At 35.7% G+C, this 21417-nt stretch overlaps 1 protein-coding gene across 1 annotated transcript in view; it reads right to left on the bottom strand.

Moving 5' to 3' along the window:
- The window catches only part of LOC113267501 (phospholipid-transporting ATPase ABCA3-like), a 160715-nt gene that overhangs the window by 84338 nt on the left and 54960 nt on the right, over nucleotides 1–21417 (bottom strand). Inside the window, exons 11-15 of the mRNA XM_048224503.1 lie at nucleotides 18040–18169; nucleotides 9403–9557; nucleotides 9006–9161; nucleotides 8418–8628; nucleotides 3630–3780 (exon numbers count right to left, since the gene is read on the bottom strand). Coding sequence (XP_048080460.1) covers nucleotides 3630–3780; nucleotides 8418–8628; nucleotides 9006–9161; nucleotides 9403–9557; nucleotides 18040–18169 — 803 coding nt within the window. The remainder of the gene's footprint in view (nucleotides 1–3629; nucleotides 3781–8417; nucleotides 8629–9005; nucleotides 9162–9402; nucleotides 9558–18039; nucleotides 18170–21417) is intronic.

The raw sequence follows: 21417 nt of genomic DNA, 5'->3' as shown, positions 1-21417 counted from the left end.
TTTAAAATGTACAAATATAGCACTAAGTGGAGATAAATATCCATTAACAGCTTAATGAATAAATTCTGGTATGATATTATGAAATAATAAGATCTAAGTGAAGTGTAGATTTCTCCTTGGTTATCTTAAAAATGGGAAGTCCTAAAAGTCCTACCATAAACAGTTGACCAAAAATGCAGGTAAGTAAACAAGATGCAGAACATTATTATGATAGGATTTCATTTCTGTTAAATCATAAAACTAATTTATTGTTATTATTGAATCCATGTCAATATATGTATGTGATCTACAACATATTATACTTATGTCAGTATATGCATGTAATGATCCTGAAAAATATACACAGAAATTTTCCTTGTGATTATTCCCATAGGGAGTGATTATGGGAGACTTTCACTTTCTAATTCATACACTCCAGAACTAAATAAGTTTCTTGATTTTCTCATCATGCAATCATGTGTTGATTAGCACACCCTAGGCTCCTCAGTGATATTCAGTAAGGAAAAAGATAGTAATAGATAAATAAACTAAAAAATTGTATGAGCCAATCATAAAGGGAAAAACATATATTTTTCTAATATATGTTTTATTATATATAATAAATATAAAAATTATACATTCTATATATCCTATATATTATACTTGAGAGGAACACAAAAAAATATTAAAAAGAAAAAAATTGACCACCTTGAGTATAGCTGTTTTTCCCATGTTTATTATATATGATATATAATACATATAAATATATATGTTACGAAGATAACCTATAATCTAAAGATGAGAATATAGAAAAATATGAAAACAGAAAAAAATGTGACTACCTAAAGTATAACACTGTTAACATTTGATATACTTACTTCCATCCATTATAAAGTTTTTTTCATTACATATATATATTTTTTAAAGATTTTTTTTGACAGAGAGAGACAGACAGCGAGAGAGGGAACACAACCAGGGGGAGTGGGAGAGGAAGAAGCAGGCTCCCAGCAGAGCAGGGAGCCCAATGCGGGGCTCTATCCCAGAACCCTGGGATCACGCCCTGAGTCGAAGGCAGATGCTTAACAACTGAGCCACCCAGCTGCCCCTCATTACATATATTTTTAAATAAAGATTTTTTTTCCCCTGAGGCTTCACAAAGTATACTACTTGTAAACGAATTTTCTCATAAGTACATACCTGAATAACCAGCCAGATAAGATAGAGAACATTTCCAGAATTCCACAGGGGGATTCTAACAAGTCCTTTCTTAGTCAATAACTTCTTTCCTGCAAGTGTGCGTGTGCATACGCACACACACACACACTCCTATGCATCTTATGGAAATTTTATTTATTATTATTTTTAAAAGACTCCATTTTTAAGTAAGTCTACACCTAATGTGGGACTCAAACGAACAACCCCAAGATCAAGAGTTACACGCTCCACTGACTGAGCCCACCAGACACCCCTCTTATCAAGGTTAATTTTAATTTTAGAATTATGTAAAGATTTTTTTCTTTTCTTGAACTTTATGTAAATGGAATCCTACAGCCTGTACTTTTTTTTAATCCAATGTTTCAATGTCTGTGAGATACATTCATGTCGTATATACCACTAGTTTATTCTTTTTTATTGCTATATTCTTCCATTTTCCTGTTGATGGACATTTTGGTGGCTTTGGTTTGGAGCTATTATGAATAGCATCTACAAATATAAACACTCTTTTACATCTCTTCTGATGGACATGTGTTTTTAAGGCATATACTAGGAATAATTGCAAGGTCATAGGAAAAGCACATATTTAGCTTAGTAAAAATGGCTGTTCATTTTCCAAAGCAGTTTTACTGTTTTATACTTCTATCAGCAATAAGATCCATTTACCATGCTCATATGCTATAGTCTGTCTTTTTAGTTTTAGCCATTCTTGTGGGTGTGTAGTGGTAACGTACTGGTTGGTCTCTATTGTTTGCAGGTTTCCTCATAGTTCTGGGAAAAATTCTTGACATAGTGTTCTCTTTTCTGCCATAAGTATTGGTCAGATCTTTATTAGTCAATCAGGAATTTCACATCATTTTATCTCATTTTCCCTCCTCCAAACTGTTCTAGAGTCACAGTGTCCTCTTTAATTAGATTGAGACTATAAAGCAGAGAATTTCTGAAGTTTCCTATTTTTGGAAATTATTTTCAAAGTAGGCATTTCTCATGATTTCTTAGATTGGTGCTTTTATTTCAAAATTCAGTATCCTTTCTACAGCCCATTCTTTTTCCCTTTCATCCTTATGAAAGAGATTGATATTTATCCAGGACTGACTTATAATCATATAAAACATGTGGAAGAAATTCTGTCAAAGACAAAGATGAATTTTTGCATGCTTTAGTGATTTTAGTTATCATTCTAGGTTTTGGTGTGTGTGTGTGTGTGTGTGTATGTGTGTGTGTGTGTGTGTGTGTGTGTTTTGCCCTGAATCAACCATGGGATCATTGGTGTCAATTTTTGAAGTTTAAAATTAGAGTGAGATTGGCACATCTCCAGTTTTCTAACACTGTGGGTGTTGATGGGAGAACATAAGACTTTGTAGATAACGTGGCTTATGTTTTAATCCAACCGTATGATCATTACTATTTGATTTAATCTCCCTTGATTTACTACTGATTTAATCTTACTATTTGGTATAATCTTTCTTTCTTTTTTTTTTTATGATGATTTTTTTTTTTTATGTTAGTCACCATACAGTACATCATTGGTTTTTGATGTAGTGTTCCATGAGTCATTGTTTGCATATAACACCCAGTGCTCCATACCATATGTGCCCTCCTTAATACCCTTCACTGGGCTAGCCCATCCCCCAGAGTCTAAAACCCTCAGTTTGTTTCCCAGAGTCCATAGTCTCTTGTGGTTCATTTCCCCCTCTGTTTACCACCGCCCCCCCCATTCATTTTCCCCTTCCTTTTCCTAATGCTCTACCTGCTATTCCTTATGTTCCACAAATGAGTGAAACCATATGATAATTGCCTTTCTCTGCTTGACTTATTTCACTTAGCATAATCTCCTCTAGTTCCATCCATATTGATGCAAATGTTGGGTAATCATTCTTTCTGATGGCTGAGTAATATTATTAAAGTCCTTCATATTCTTCTGGAATATGTCAACTGGCTTGACTTTAGGAAAATACCACTGCAACTACTTACTTATATATTGGAAGAAGATAAAAATATCATACTCTGAAAGTCACTGATGAGTATACTTGGTTTCCATTTCCCTTTATTAGGATGGTTATCTCAGGTAGGGTTATTATTATTTGTGACTACATTTGATGAAAAACTTGGCTAGCAAGTGCAGTTATTTACTCTGAGTTCCTGTCATGTTGGCTTCAAGAGCCACCACTAACGTTATTTTCATCTCATTACATTTATATTTCCATTCACTCCACTCACCAATTTTGACGCTACCAAAACATACCATCAATCATAACCAATTAAAACCAAAAGTTATAGCCAAATGTGGCATTCTTCTTTTCAATTCAAGTGATAGCAATGACTGGAGTTTTGACTTGTTAAATAAACTCTATTTACTAAGCCTGAAGAAACCAGGAAAAGCAATAATATTTGGTCATCTAAAATCAATCATTTTGCATTCTCTGGATTCATACCTGTGTGTGTACTCTTTGGGTAGAACAAAAGATACTTCATTATTAACATTCTTCTCCAAAGTGGCTGTTGGTATATGATACTGAAGCAATCTGGAGATTTCTTCAACATTACAGTGAGCTTCCTTCACCATGACAATGTGGTATCCCACACCTGAGAAAATCCATTTAGAAGAACAAATAAAACAATTTTGTATTTCCAATATTCTTGGAAGACCATAGTTGGCTTTCCATGGTTTGGGTGAGCTAGAAGAAGATAAGGTATGTTAATCATATGCCTATAAGCCTAAGAAGTCTAATAAATACTTCTTTTGTAATTTCATTAAATTTCTAAGGGACTGATAGAACAGAGATGGAAAATAAAGCTTGGTTATATGGCCTCTTATTCTATTGACACTGAAATCTGAGAAGACAAGGTTAATATTCATTAAGCAGATATGTATTTGGTGCCTATTATATATAAGGCAGTAAATTAATCAGATAAAATTCCCTTCCTTCAGAGATCTGAGAAATCTTTCCAAAGTACTCTGCACCTCCAACAGCTGCACTATACTAGTCTTGCAAAGCTGGAGAAAAGGTTAAGGAGTAGGAAAAAACGCCTCCAGGGTACTCCAGAGCTTTGTGGAAAACATTGCAGTGGTACTCAGATAGCTCAGGGCAGGACAAAAGAGCTGAGAGAAATGCTTCTGGGGTACCTCAGTACTTCACTTCAATGGCCCTTTGAAGGTCAGAGAGAGGGCAGCAGAGTAGACAGAAAACCTTTAAGGTGAAGAAAATAGTGCAGAAATGGAAATCAAAGAGGATTTGTCAGATACAAAAAGCTGAGAACTAGACTATAGCTTAAAGAGATCTCCATGATCTCATTCATGTACAGATCCCAACCTTTGCTAAGAGCAAAATCCTAATCCTATTACTAAAACATTTGAAGACAGTGATGGAGAAAATCTAAACAAAGGTGTAATACATCCCAGTATTTGCTCAAATATACATTATAGTGACTAAGTCTTCCGTAATAGTGGCCTAACAGATCAGGGTATACCATTTTCTGTGGATAAATATCAACTACTTTAGTCTCCAGTATTATTTTATTCAAAAGTTTAATCATAAAAATAACAAAACATGCAAGGAAACTGGAAAATATAACCCTAAGTGTGATGGAAAAAATAAAGAGAAGCAGACACAGAAATGTTTTCCAAACAAAGGAAAAATATATCTCCAGAATATGACTCTATTAAATGGAGATTTACATAATTTACCTGACAGAGAGTTTAAAATAACATCATAAAGATGCTCACCAAGGTCAGGATATCAGCCCATGAACAAAGTGGGAATTTCAATAAAGAAACAGAAAGTTTAAGAAGTACCAAAAAGAAAAGAAAGACATAAGAAGTGTAAGACAAATAGCTGAAGTATACAATAACTCAAATGAAAAATTCATTAGAGGGGTTCAAAAGTGGACTATATAAAGTGGACAAAAGGATAGGGGACCTCAACGTCAAGTCACGAAATTATTCACTCAGAGGAACAAAAAGAAAAAAGAATGAGAAAGAGTAAATAAATCCCAAGAGACTTATGGTATCACTAAGTAGAGCAATATATACAATATGGTAGTCTCATAAGGGAGGGAGGGAGAAGAAGGAGGAGGAGGAGGAGGAGGAGGAGGAGGAGGAGGAGGAGGAGGAGGAACTAGAAAGTTTATTCAAAAAATAATGGCTGAAAACTTCCCAACCAAGGAAAGGAAATGGATTTAGAGTCACAAATGCAAAGGACCTAAAGAAGATGAATCCAAAGATATCTATAATAAGACACTATAATCAAATAGTACAAAGTCAAAGACAAAGAGAAGATTTTTGAAAGCAGCAATAGAAAAGCAAGTTGTTACATACAAGGGAATGCCCATTAGACAATTAGCTGATTTTTCAGCAGAAACCTTGAAGAGAGAGGGAATGATGAGATAGCAACCAAGAAACAACCAAGAATACTCTACCTGGCAAACTATCCTTCAAAAATGAAGGAGAAAGACTTTCCTAGATAAACAAAAGCTGAGAGAACTCATTACCACCAGATCTGCATTATAAGAAATGTCAAAGGGAGTTCTTCAAATTGGAAAGTATGGTTAAAAAACAGGATGCTATGAGAGACTATGGACTCTGAGAAACAAACTGAGGGCTTTGGAGGGGAGGGGGTGGGGAAATGGGATAGGCTGGTGATGGGTAGTAAGGAGGGCACGTATTGCATGGTGCACTGGGTGTTATACGCAACTAATGAATCATCGAACTTTACATAAAAAACCAGGGATGTACTGTATGGTGACTAACATAATAAAAAAATATTTAAAAAGCCCCCAAAAAACAAAAAACAACAACAACAAAAAAACCCACAACAGGATGCTAACCAGTAATATAAAATCATATGAAAGTATAAATCTCACAGATAATGATAAATATACAAATACAGAATAATGTATATTGTAATGATGGTGGGTAAGCTACTTTTAATCCTATTATAAAAGTTAAAAGTATTAAAAAACTATAACTAAACATGTGTTATATTATTACTAAAACATTAAAAATAAAATATACAATACATAATATAAAGATATATAAATGTGCCATCAATAACTAAAGTGTTATAGGAGAAGTAAAGAGAACAGTTTTTGTATGCAATGGAGGTTAAGTTATCAGCTTATAATATACTGTTATATTTTATGTGAGTCCCATAACCACAAAGAAAATATGTCTAGAAATTACACAAAAGAAAAAGAGATTAAAGCGTATCAATACAAAAAATCAGTAAAAAGGAAATGAAGACACCAAGACAGGAAAAGAGGGACACAAGAACTATAAGACAAACAGAACACAACTAACAAAGTAGTACTTCCCTATCAAAATCTATATTAAACAAAAACAGATTAAACTCTCCAATCAAAAGACAGAACAACTGAACAGATTTTTTTTAAAAAGTAAGAACCACTCCTACAAGAAAACACTGGGTAAAAGCTTCTTGACATTGGTCTTAGCAATGATGTTTTTTGGATATGAAACCAAAAGCACAGCAAAGAAAATAAAAAATAAACAAATGCAACCACAACAAACTAAAAAGATTCTGGAGGTGCCTGGATGGCTCAGTCAGTTAAGCATCCAACTCTTGGTTTCGCCTCAGGTCAGGATCTCATGGTCATGGGATTGAGCCCTGAGTCATCAGGCTCTGTGCTCAGTGGAGAGTCTTTTTGAAGATTCTCTCTCTCTGCACCTCCCTCCATTCACTATCTGTCTCTCTCTCACTCTCTAAAATAAATCAATAAATCTTTTTAAAAAATTAAAAAAATAAAAAGATTCTGACTGGCAAGGGAAACAATCAACAAAATGGAAAAGTAACCTACACAATAAAAGAAAATGCTTGCAAACCAAAAATTCCTAGGAGAAAACACAGGAAGTAATTTCTTTGATATTGACTATAGAAACATTTTTCTAGATAGGTCTCCTCTGGCAAGGGAAACAAAAGCAAAATTAAACTACTGAGACTACATCAAAACTAGCTTTTGCACAGTGAAGGAAATTGTCAACAAAACAAAAAGTACCCTAAGTGGGAGAAGATATTTGCAAATGATATCCAATAAAGGGTTAATATCCACAATATACAAAGAAATTATACAACTCAACATCAAAAACTAAATAGTCCAATTTAAAAATGGGTAGAAGACATGAACAGACATTTCTCTGAAGACACACAGATGGCTAATTGACACATGAAAAGATGCTCAACATCACTCATCATCAGGGAATCACACCTGTCAGAATGGTTAAAACCAGTAATACAAGAAACAACAGGCGATAGTGAGGATGTGGAGAAAAAACAACCCTCTTGCACTGTTGGTGGAAATGGAAACTGATGCAACCACTGTGGAAAACAGTGTGGAGGTTACTCAAAAAATTAAAAATAGAATTACTATATGATCCAGATATTTCTCTGAGTATTTACGCTTAACACAAACATTCCAATTCAAAAAGATATATGCACCCCTATGTCTACTGCAGCATTATTTACCAGAGCTGAGTTATGGAAGCAACCTAAGTGTCCACCCATTGATGAACAAATAAAGAAGATGTGGTAAATATATACAATGGAATATTACTTAGCCATAAAAAATGAAATCTTGCCATTTGTAACAACATGGATAGACCTAGAGGGTGTCATGCTAAGTGAAATAAATCAGACAAAAACAAATACCAAATAATTTCACTTGCATGTAGAATCTAAAAAAAAAGACAAGTAGACAAAAACAGACTCAAAGATACAAGGAAGAAACTGTCAGTTACCAGAAACAGAAGGGGTTGGAGGTCAAGCAAATAGGTGAAGGGGATTAAGAGGGATAAACTTCTGGTTATAAAATAAATAAGCAATAGGGATATAATACACAGCATGGGGAATACAGTCAATAATATTTTAATAACTTTGTATGGTTACAGATGGTAACTAGATTTATCACGGGGATCATTTTGTAATGTATTAAATACTGAATCACTATGATGTACACCTGAAAATAATATGACACTGTATGTCAATTATACTTCCATATTAAAAATAAATAAACTAGGAACATTACTTCAAAGGTCTCATAGTTGAGCTCCAAATAAAAGGACAGAGAAAATCACAGACGGTTTGAGGAGACAGACAAAAATTATGGAAATTATATTAGAATAATATAACTAAGACATCAATATCCATGAAGATTATGTTTGAATAATATTAAGATACCAATATCCAAAAAATAATCAAAGGGAAAGAGACCATATATTTTTTTCAGGAAAACTGAAGAGCCACAGCACCGCAGGGATCCCTTGACCATGATGGCTATGCGGTCACCCAGGAAGTCAGCTTCATCCATATAGTGGGTGGTCAATAAGATGGTACGATCCTGTTTATACTGCTGAAGAATATCCCAAGTGGCCCTCCTTGAGGCTGGGTCCATGCCGGATGTTGGCTCATCAAGTATCACCACCTAAAGTCCAGAAGAACAATTTCATAACCACTAAGCATTATGTACTAGTGTCACTAAGGTCTTACCACTTATGGGGCTTACTCTGGTTTTGTTTTTCAGTCACTTGTTCAATTAGCTAAGATAACAAGTTTAGACTAAAACTGAATTAGGAATGCTAGAATAAATCCAAACCTGTGATAAATTTATTACAATAATTTGATAATGTGAATTCCATATGGGATTTAATTTGTATCTTCCTTTTACAGTGTTAGATCCTTATCAGCTCTCAGGTTTTTGTTGGCTGATTTTTTTAGACCAGCTTCAGGGGGATCCATTTTTAGTGCCCCCTCCTGCTTTTTTTTTTTTTTTTTTTTTTTTTTTTTTTTTTTTTTTTTTACCTTGGAGCCCCCTATAAGTGCTATGATCATGGAGAGTCTACGCTTCATTCCTCCACTCAGTGAACATGAAAATGCATTACGCTTATCTAGCAGGTTAAAAGCAGCCAGCATATGATCAATTTCTGTAAGACGTGCCTTTCGAGGCATTCCTTTTACCTAGAAAGAGAAGCCAGAGTTTACATGGTGCTTCCAGCTTTGTCCTTAGAAAACTTTACACAAGCCTTTTCTTATATGACTTCTATAGTGTCTTCTTCCCTTTGCCTATCTTTACGTTTAAAGGAGAATTCATCAAAAATCAGTTCTTGAACTTTCTAAGAATAAGGATATCGATAGTTGGTAAACTATCTAAAGTACATCAATAGAGTGGGAAAAAGGAACGTATCTTTTTTTGGCTTACCACACAATAGAAATAAAGGTGTTCTGACACAGTCAAGTAATCAAACAACAAGTTTTGTTGGGGACACAAGCCCAAGTTTTTCCTGATCTGGACCATCTGCTGTGAGACGTCATACCCATTAATATAGACCTCTCCACTGGTAGCAGGATAGAGACCTAGGGATCAAGCAGAAGACATAACAATACCTCAGCTTTCATGAGAGAACACAACAACAAACTTTTCATTAAAACTTTAAATTTGAATTCTATGTATGGATTACTTATTAGAATTAGCAATATCTCTCAGAAGAAAATTCCAAAAATACCAACTGTTATATTTGAGGTGATGAGATTAAAAATCATTAATTTTTATTTGATTAACTTCATTTTCTAATATTCAATGGGTATTAATGAGTACAAATCACTCAGGTAAATAATAACACTAAAGTGTTTGTTATATTAGAACTTAACAGCATTGCCATCAGCCACTTGACAACGTTTATGAATTATGTTATGAATTGTACACTGCCCTAGACTGTGGTAAACTCTTTTAACTTGAAAGCACAAATAATAAAACTGTTATCCTTGAAGAATTTAAATTCTAGTCAGGGGAGGTAACACATAGTAACCTAAAATAGTTTCAAAGTATTTATATAATTTTTATCCATAGCTCTCATAATTATCAGTTAAGTTTAAAGAAGAAAGTATCATTTTAAATCCAGTAACTCATTAATACTACTTTATACTTACTGTGGTAAGCATTGAGTACTGTACAGAATTGCAAAATCCCTGAAACTAATATAACATTGTATGTTAACGATACTTCAATATTATAAAAAAAGAAAACGACCAAGAGGATGTGTTCAGAAATATCCATCCAACATGATGTCTCAAATTATCCCTGTTGTGAAGCAGTACCCTTCATCATATTTATTCCAGACATTTTCATTTTTAACAATGTAACCTAATTTTAGATGCATTGAAATGAGACTGTTTAGCTGATCACCCCCTTTGACTTCTTATTTCTGCAGTGGACTTTTCATTTCTGATTTTAGCGATTTGAATCTTCTCTGGTTTTTTTCCTGGTCAATATAGCTAAAGGTTTGTCACTTTCATTGATCTTTTCAAAGAACTAACTTTTGGTTTCATTAATTCCCTTATTTCCTTCTTTCTTCTTGCTTTGGATTTAGCTGGCTATTCTTTTTTAAGTGTCTTAAGGCGGACAGATTGTTTATCTGAGAACTTTTTTTTTTTAAAGATTTTATTTATTTATTTGACAGAGATAGAGACAGCCAGCGAGAGAGGGAACACAAGCAGGGGGAGTGGGAGAGGAAGAAGCAGGCTCATAGTGGAGGAGCCTGATGTGGGGCTCGATCCCATAACACCAGGATCACGCCCTGAGCCGAAGGCAGACGCTTAACCGCTGTGCCACCCAGGCGCCCCTATCTGAGAACTTTTTAATGTAGGAATTTACAGCTATAAATTTTCCTCTAAGCACTGCTTTAGCTGCATCTCATTAGTTTTGTGTGTTATGTCATTTTCATTCATATCAAATATTTCCTAATTTTCTTTGTGACTTCTTCTTTCACCATTAGTATTTAGAAGTATGTTGTTTTATTTCCACAAATATGTGAATTTCTTGATTCTTCCTGTTGTAAATTTATAATTTCACTCCATTGTAATCAGAAACTATACTTTATGGGACTTCAATCTTTTAAATTCATTCAGGATTTTTTTTGTGGCCTAATATACAGCCTATCAGAATATTCTACATGTGTTTGAGAAGAACATAGATTTTGCTGTTATTAGATGAAATGTGTATCGATATTTATGGGATCTATTTTGTGTGTAATATTTCTCAAGTCATCTATTTACCTGTTGATATTCTGCCTACTTGCTATATCTTTCATTGAAAGTGGGATACTGAAATCTACAATTACTACTTTTCCATTTGTCTATTTCTGTCTTAAATTCTGACAGTTTTTGCTTCACATATTTGGGAACTTTGTTGTTAGGTGCATATATATTTATAATTGTTACAACTTCATGGTTAATTGACCCCATTATCACTATAAAATATCCTTCTCTATTTCTAGCAATACTATGTTTTAAAGTCTATTTTGTCCGATATTTGCATAGCTACTGCAGCTTTACTTTGGTTGCATTTTGTGTATTTTTTCTATTCCTTTATTTTCAAACTATTTGTATCTTTGCATCTAAAATGTGTCTCCTATACAGAGCATAGAGCTGGATCTTATTTAATACATTGTACAATCTGCCTTTTATATGGATTGTTTAATCCACTAACAATATTATTATTGATATAGCTGGGCTTATGTCTGCCATTTTGCTTTTTTGTTTTGATGTCTCATGTCATTTTCATTACTCTATTTCTGCTTTATTTTTTTCTTTTGCATTGACTATTTTCTAGTGTAATATTTAAATTCCTTTAATGATTTTTTTCACTATATATATTTTTGAGTTATTTTCTTAGTAGCTGCCCTGAGGCTTACTATACACAATTTAATTTGCCAGAATCAACTTCAGATTTATATTAACTTAATTCTAGAAAGCTGATATAGTTTTGTTCCCTCTTCTCTATTTTTGTGCTACTGTTGTGATACACATTTCATCTACATGTGTTACCATTCCAACAATACATTGTTATAATTAATACTTACCAAATTTTATGCCTATTACAGAAGTGGATAAAGGAGAGCAAGTATGTAATTATAGTTTGTTAAACTTACTTCTTATTTAGCATTTTTGGTTCTCTTCATTTGTTCTTATGGATTTGTGTTCCCATCTAGTATCATTTCCTTACTCTATTACAACTTTGCTCCCATCCACCTCCTTTACGCTATTATTGTCAAATTTATTACTTTTCTGTATTACAGGCCCAACATTACAATTATATAAATATTTTTTATAAAATTTCTTTTGAAATTATTTAAAAGAAAAAGTAGTATGTATTGATACTGTCTTTTATAATTTCACAACTAACTTTATTGATGTCATCTGTGTTATATGTGTGCCTGTGTGTGTGTGTGTGTGTGTGCCTATAGGTTCAGATTTCCATCTCAGCTTACTTGATTTTAGCCCAAAGAACTTCTTCAAGGCAGGTCTGTTAGGAATGAATTCTATCAGGTTTGTTTATCTGGGAATGTGTTATTTCATGTTAATTTCTGATACATAGAGATGAGACTCTCAGCTGCCAGTTTTTTCTTTCAGCACTTCACTCTTTAAAAAAAAATTTTTTTTGTAGCTGGAAGTTTGTACCTATTAATCCCCATCAGTGATTTTGCCCATCCCCTATCTGTCAACCACCACTTTGTTCTCCGTATTTAGTGTTTGTTTTTGTTTCTTCAAGTCTACCTATGAGTGAAATCATGAAGTATTTGCCTTTCTTTGTCTATTTACATCCATGTTGTTGCAAATGACAACACAGTATATATACACACCACATATAGATATATGTACCACATAAATACATACACCACATATATATACCATACATATATACACAACACATATATACACTATTTATGTGTATATCACATCTTCCTTATCCATTCATGTATTGATGGACACTTGGGCGTCTATTTCTTAGTTGTTGTAAATATTGCTGCAATAAATGTAGTGGTACATGTACCTTTTTGAACTACTGTTTTCATTTTCTTTGGGTAAATTCCCAGAAGTGAAATTACTGGATCATATGGTATTTCTGTTTTTAATTTTTTGAGGAAACTCCATACTATTTTTCCACAGTGGCTGCACCAAATTACATTCCCACCAACAGTGCATGAGGGTTCCCTTTCCTCCACATTCTCCCCAACATTTATTTCTTATCCTTTTGATACTAACCATTCTGACTGGTGTGAAGTGATATTTCATTGTTTTGATTTGCATTTACTGATGATGACTGATGTTGAGCATCTTTTTTTTAAAAGATTTTATTTATTTACTTGAGAGAGAGAGAGAGAGAGAGAGAGAGAGAGAGCGCATGAGTGGGGGTAGGAGCAGAGGGAGACGCAGACTTCCCGCTGAGCAGGGAGCCCAACATGGGGCTCAATCCCAGGACCCTGGGATCATGACCTGAGCCAAAGGCAGATGCTTAACTGACTGAGCCACCCAGGTACCCCTTGAGCATCTTTTCATATGTCTATTGGCCACCTAGATGTCTTTGGAAAAAAAATATTCAGGTCCTCTGCCCATTTTTTAATAAGATTGTTTCCTTTCTCTGGTGATGAGTTGTGTGAGTTCTTTACATAGTCTGGATATTAACCCCTTATTGGATATATTATTTGCAAACATATTCTCCCATTCAGGCTGTCTTTCTCTCTTTCATGTTTTGCTTATTTTTTCAGTGATATACATATGGACTTCTTTCTGTTTACTCTTTGCACATTTATTAGTGGTTTTTTATATATGGTTACCATTAGATTTGTATGTAAACACTTCTGCATATAGCAGTCTATATTAAGTTGATGGCTGTCCAAATTTGAATCCATTCTTTTTTCCTCTCCTCCCCATGCTTTGGGTATATGTTGTTATATTCTGTATTATTTTATTTTGTGAGTTTCTGGATTTATTTTTTTATAGAAAAATTCACTTTTCCTGCTTTTGTGTTTCCTACCTTTATACTGTCATTTTCAGTCTTTCCTTTCCACTCTTTAAAGCCCCCTTTAATATTTCTTGCAGGGTTGCTTTAGTGGTCATGAACTCTTTTAGTTTTTTGTGTGTCTGTGAATTTCTTATTTCTCCTTCTATTCTGATTGATAGCGTTGCTGGATAGAAGTATTTTTGGCTGCAGATTTTTCCCAGTCAGCACTTTTAACATATGATTCCACTCTCTTCTGGTTTGCAAAGTTTCTGCTGAAAAATCTCCTGCTAGTCTTATGGGTTTTCCCTTGTAGGTTACAGTTCCCTTTTGTCTTGCTACTTTTAAAAAAATTCTTTATCACTGTATTTTGTCAGTTTAATTACAACATGTCTTAGTGTGGATATGCTTTTGTTGATTTTGATGGGGGTTCTCTGTGCCTCCTGGATCTGGATATCTGTTTCCTTCCACAAATAGGGATGTTTTTAGCTATTATTTCTTCAAATAAATTATCTGTCTCATTTTCTCTCTTTTCTTCTGGGACTCCTATAATATGAATGTCATTAGATTTGATGGGGTCAGAGTTCCCTAAGTCTATTCTCATTTTGCATAATTCTTTGTTCTCTCTTTTTTGTTCAGCTTGATTACTTTCTACTACTCTGCCTTTTAGGTCACTAATTCATTCTCCTACTTCTCCCATCTTGCAGTTCATTCCATCAAGCATGCTTCTCATTTTGTTTATTGAGCCCTTTATCTCTGCCATGTTGTTCCTTACTTCTGTGTTAAGGGTCTCGCTCATGTCTTCCACTCTTTTCTCAATTCCAGTGAATATCCTTATGATCATTGCTTTAAATTCTCTCTCAGGCATGTTACTTTTATCTGTTTTGCTTAGATCTCTGGTTGTGGCCTTTACATTGGGAATAAATTTTTCTGTCTCCTCATTTGTCTGCCTCTGTCTGTTTCTGTGTATTAGGAAAGTCAGCTACATCTTCTGCTCTTGAAAGTAGTGTCTTTATGAAGAAGAGGTCCTGGAGTGCCCTACAGTGCAGCATCCCCTGTTCATCAGAACTTGGCACTTTAGAAGAGAATCCTATGTGTGTTGTTTATGCCCTGCTGTTGTGTCTGAGTCACTTTTCCTGTCAGTGAAGTCATCTGCAGTGACTCTCCGACTTTTGTGGGCATGCTTGTTCTCTGTGGTGTTAATGGGATCCAGGCAGGCCAGTTCTCTCTCTTTTTTAAAGATTTTTATTTATTTGAGAGAAAGAGAGAGAGAGAGAATAAATGAGGAGGACAGAGGGGGAGGGAGAAGCAGATTCCCCCCTGAGCAGGGAGACCCATGCAGGACTTGATCCAAGGACTCTGGGATCATGATCTGAGCCAAAGGCAGATGCTTAACCGACTGAGCCACCCAGGAACCCCCAGGCAGGACAGCTCTGAAGGAGTATACCCGCCGAGGAACTTGGGAGTGCGGTGGCAGTGTTAGCAAATTTGCTCTGGGCCACTAGTTTTATGCTGTATGCCCCTAAGTGCTGCAGTGGCTGAGGGCGAGACTGGGCCTGGTGCACAAGGATGGCTGGGTGCAGCACAGGAAATGTGCAGGGCACACAATGGCAAGACAGGGTGCACATGTGGCTTTAGCAAAATTTGTACTAAGCCCAGGACTGAGGCTAGCAAGCTTAAAGTGGGCGAGTCCTCAGAACTCATGGGCATTGTGCACTACTAGAAGGTTAGGTAGCAAGTGTATGGGTAGTCCTGCTGCCTGAAGATGGCCCTGTGTTTATGCTGGGACCAGCGGATTGGGGGTGAGAGTGAGAAAGGGGGAGAAATGGTGCCTGCTAGCTCCCTCAGTTTTGGAGAAGTCCCCCAACATGCTCTGAAATCACTATGAACAGATCTGTCTCTCATTTGCCCCTGGCACTGCGTAAACTGTTGTTTTTATGTTGCTTCTCTGTGCAGGCTGCTATCTGTTCAAGGGCAGTAACCCAGCTATCACTAGCCCTCCCTGCTTGCCCAGTGCTGAATCAGCTGACTTTTAAAACTCCAGGCTCTAAGTTCCACTGGTTATACAAATTCACAGAATTCAGCTCCTCTGGTTTTCAAAGCCAAAAGTTATGAGGATCACTCTTCCCCATGTAAGCTCCCTGGTGTGAAGATCTATTTCTCTGACCTTTCTGTGTACAACTCCCTCCCTCTTGCTAGCAGCCCCCCTCTGCCTTTCTGACCTTCCTTATCTTTCAGATGCAGTTTCTTGTCTATATTTAGTTGTAGAGTTTGTTCTGATAGTCTTTGGATGACTCTCCAGTTTATTTACTTGGACATGGATGAACATCTTGTTGTAAACATGGGATGGGGTGAGCTCAGGGTCCTCCTACTCTGCCATCTTCCCAAACTACCCCTTCATATTAATTTTGTGTTTTGCAACTTAGTGGAATTAATTTTTTAGTTCTAATAGTTTTTTGGTGGTGTCTTCAGAATTTTCTACATATATCAGGTCATCTGCAAATAGTGATGGTATTAAGCTTCCTTACCAATTTAAATGCTTTTTATTTCTTCTTGTTGTCTAATTGCTGTGATTAGGACTTCCACTATTATGTTGAATGAAAGTGGTGGGAGTAGACATCTTTGTCTTGTTTCTGATCGTAGAAGAAAAGATTTCATTTTCACCGCTGAGTATGATTTTAGCTGTAGGTTTATTATATATGGCCTTAATTATATTGAAATACCTTCCCCCCAAACATATTTTTGGAGTTCCCTCCAAACACACTTTGAGAGTTTTTAAAATCAAGAATGGATGTTGTATTTTGTCAAATGCTTTTTTTATGCATCTACTGAGATGATCATATGGTTTTTATCCTTCCCCTTGTTAATGTGATGTACCAGATTGATTGATTTGCCAATATTGAACCACAGTTGTATCTGTAGCTTAAATCCAACATGATCATGGTAACCCTTTCAATGTATTGTTGAATTTGGTTTGCTAACATTTTGTTGAGGAGATTTATATATATATTCAGAAATATTGACCTGTAGTTTTATGCAAGGCGCTTGACTTGGTATCAGGATAATGTTGACCTTGTAGAATGAGTTTGGAAGTTTTCTTTCCTCTTCTATTTTTTAGAATACTTTGAGAAGAATGAGCATTAACTCTTTTAAATATTTGATAAAACTCACCTGTGAAGACATCTGTTCCTGGACTTTTGGTCATTGGGAGCTTTTTGATTACTGATTTAATTTCTGGCCTCCATTGTTTCTAATTAGAAGTCAGCTTCTGGTCCTACTGGGGTGCAACTGAATGTGACAAATTATTTTTGGCTTCCTGCTTTTAAGATTTTCTCAATAATTTTTACTATAATATTTATGGGTGATAATCTCTTCACATTTATCTTATTTGAAGTTTGTGGAGCTTCTTGAATGTGAAGATTAATGTTTTCAGCCATTATTTTGTAGAATACCTTGTGGCTTTGCTCTCTTTCTCCTTTCCTATATCCCAGTACATGTTTGCTGGTGCATTTAAAGTTATCAAAAATTCCTATGAAACTGTTATTTTTTCTTAATTCTTTTTCCTTTTTTTATTCACATTTTATAATCTCTATCAATCTATCTTCAAGTTCACTGGTGTTCTGTGACCATTCACAAAATCTACTGTTGAGTGCCTTTAATGAATTTTTCACTTTGGTGATTGTATTTTCAACTCCAGAATTCCCATCTGGTTCTTCTTTTTATAATTTCTATCTTTTCATTGACATTTTCATACATTTCATACATTTCACACATTTCATACATTTCAATGTTTTTCATACATTCCATTACTTCTTTAATCATGGTTTCCTTTAGTTCTTTGAGCATATTTATAATGGTCACTTTGTAAAATCTTTGTAAAACCTGTTATCTGCTATCTCTCCCATGAAATTATTTACAATTTAAAAGGAAAGATTACTGAACAATTTTATTTATTACTGAACTGGCTAAATTGTAAATATCAAAAGAATACAAAAAAGTCTTATAGGTTTGATCTACAGTGTCTATGTGAGGATACGCTGGACAGATATATACGCTTACCTGAGAGAATAGATAGAGTAGTGGATTTTCCTGCCCCATTGTGTCCTAGAAGAACAGTGATCTGCCCCACATATAAATTCAAAGACAAGTCTTTTACAGCTATTTTGGTAGTATTTTGCACTCGGAATTCCTGTTGAGGAAAACCCACAAATATTGACTTTATCTATCACCATCACTTTGGAAGGACAAGCACTCCTATCAACTATCTATACAAGAAACCATACCACATAACCAATCTCATGAGGAAAAAAATCCAAAATTAAGGAGGATGAAAATATGATCAGAAAAAAATATCTGAAAGCATAAAAATTTCACAGTAAATCTATAAACAGCCCCCCCCAGTAATATCCATTCATGCCATGATTCAGTTAATATCTTAAAGCTGATAATGCCATAATCCTCTTCATTCCATGCATTTGTCCTGGTTTGGAGAAACTACAAGAGAAAATCTCGATAGAACATCTAAAATGCAGATGTTTTATAGGTATCTCAACTTTTTTTTTTTAAGATTTTATTTATTTGAGAGAGAGAGAGAAGAGCACAAGCAGAGGGAGATGCAAGCAGAGGGAGATGCAGACTCCCCGCTGAGTAAGGAGCCCAATGCGGAACTCAATCCCAGAGCCCTGGGATCATGACCTGAGCTGAAGGCAGATGCCTAACCAACTGAGCCACACAGGTGTCCTGGTATCTCAAATTTCTTATGTTTGTTTAGCGGTGTTCCTGCTTAAGATGCAAAAATATGGAGGGGTGCATGAGTGGCTCAGTTGGTTAAGCATCCAACTCTTGGTTTCACCTCATGATCTCCCGGTCATGAGTTCAAGCCCTGTATCAGGCTCTACACTGGGCACAGTCTCCTTCAGTTCTCTGTCCCTCTCCTGCTCACATTCTCTCTCAAATAAATGAATAAAATTATTTTTAAAAAGATGCAAAAATATGGAAAGAGCATCACTCTTACTCTAGAAAACAAGAAGCTTGTTTAAATAATCTAAAAAATCATAAATTTTCTTGCACTCATCAGAGAAGTGACATTTCCAGGGAACCAAATAGCCTTAAATATAAGAAAAAATAGATGCCTTTAAGAGAGATGATACATAAACACTAATTTATCTGGAGGAGACAGAAGCACTATGTAATTAATAAACAGATTTTGATTAAATTTTTAAGGAAAATGAAGTAAAAATACTTTAAGAAACACAATATCTAAGTCAAAAAGTTGGGATTCGAGCCCATTTCAGACTTTAAACGTATATTCCTTCTAATATAACCTTCTGATGGTGAATAAAGAAAAACATCTTGTGTAACAAAAAAGAGCTATTTCTCTTTTACCCCAAGTGTTAGTAAATGTTTTTTCCCTACGTGTCCTCATCCTCTCTTTTCCCTAGACCAAAGCATCAGGCTCATGAACTGCTTATTTGAAATCTCTATTTAGATCAATGTGTAAAGTTTTACATCCAAAACAAAGCTTTTATTTTCTCAAGGTTTCATTTTATTTTTAAATATATTATATTATATGTTAGTCACCATATAGTACATCATTAGTTTTTGATGTAGTGTTCCATGATTCATTGTTTGTGTATAACACCCAGTGTTCCATGCAATACGTACCCCCCTTAATACCCATCACCGGCCTATCCCAATGTCCCAACCCCCGCCCCTCTGAAGCCCTCAGTTTGTTTCCCAGAGTCCACAGTCTCTCATGATTCATTCCCCCTTCTGTTTAAGACCCCCTTCATTCTTCCCTTCCTTCTCCTACCGATCTCCCTGCTATTTCGTCTGTTCCATAAATGAGTGAAACCATATGATAATCGCCTTTCTCTGCTTGACTTATTTCACTTAGCATAATCTCCTCCAGTCCCGTCCATGTTGCAGCAAATGTTGGGTAATTGTTCTTTCTGATGGCTGAGTAATATTCCATTGTATACATGGACCACATCTTCTTAATCCAGTCATCTGTTGAAGGGCATCTCGGGTCCTTCCACAATTTAGCTATTGTGGACAATGATGCTATGAACACTGGGGTGCATATGGCCCTTCTCTTCACTACGTCTGTATCTTTGGGGTAAACACCCAGTAGTGCAATGGCTGGGTTATAGGGTAGCTCAGTGTTGTGAGCTCACTGCTGTACCTCCTTTGCTGGAAAGTGGGATTCTTTGATGTGACAGTATGTAGAATCCCAGACTGCTGGACCAATCAACAAGGTCTGGGATGTCATCTTGCCTGAGGCTGTATAGGCAAAAATGTGCCTAGAGTAAGGGTTGATTTCCATAAGATGAAATGAAGCCCCTTTCAGCGTGAAAGGGGTCCAAAGTACTCATCTAGACACCAATTAGATGTCTGATCTCCTTGTGGAACGGTCCTCAGAAGTGAGTTTGTTGAGAAGATGCTAGAAATGTGTCAATAAGAATAGCAAGGTTAACTTAGGGAGAAAGTGCCTGTATTTCAGCTTTTCTTGTACTCCTGCCACTACAGATTTCTATTCCTGTACCACTTTTATGATTACTGAAGGCAGAGGCTGGCTAATGTCACCTGAGTTGATTTGTCTACATGATTATTTAGTACTTCTTCTGTGATATGTGGTCTCTGGTGGATGTTGATGTATTATAAAGATCTTCCCACTTTGTTCTCATTCCTATAGTTCCATCCATGTGCCTCTACCTTAGAATTTCTTGTCCCTAAACTTCCAGTCTTTTTCACTGTAGGCCCTTAGTTCTCCAGATCATTCACCACTGCTCAGTTCAGTGGTTTCATGTCAATCCTGTGACACAAAGTGGAGGACCAGGAGAATGGCCTGAAGCTCTGTGCTTCAGGAGGATTTCTTCTCCTTTTGTCTTTCAAGGTTATTCCTATTTGGGGTTCCAGTGCAGCTGCTTATCATTTATGACCTTCACTCATGTACCAAGCTGAGCTACCTGTGAAGCAGCCTTGGAACGTTTTCTTCCTGTGTGAGTTGGTTAACCTGAGACCTCAGTATGGCCATGTGTGTGAGCTGAGGGAGAAGTACTGAAGTAATAGTTACGGATGACATGAAGATTTAGATTCCCTGCTCACATAGCTTCCTGATGTCCACTGATTCTGCTCATGTTCAATCTTTGATATACCACTTCCATCTTATGATGGGTAGCTGTTGGTCTTGCCTCTCCCTACTGATATGATGGTTCAGCTCATGATGGAACCAAGTTCATGATGGCCATTTCTGGACACAGTTACTTGGTATCCCACGATCAGGTGCTTCATCTCTACCAAGGCTCAACAGAATGCCAGACTGTTTTTTGACAAATATAATTCTCTGCTTCAATTACTGATGGCATGGCCTTGATCCAGAACCCTAGATGTCTGCATTGTTATTCTTCCCTTGAGGTTTACCATTAATACCATGAA

This window comes from Ursus arctos, unplaced genomic scaffold (genome assembly GCF_023065955.2).
Source record: "Ursus arctos isolate Adak ecotype North America unplaced genomic scaffold, UrsArc2.0 scaffold_2, whole genome shotgun sequence".
NCBI classification, from domain to species: domain Eukaryota; kingdom Metazoa; phylum Chordata; class Mammalia; order Carnivora; family Ursidae; genus Ursus; species Ursus arctos.
Note: the sequence above shows the minus strand (reverse complement) of the source record. Positions and strands in the feature narration are given on the sequence as shown.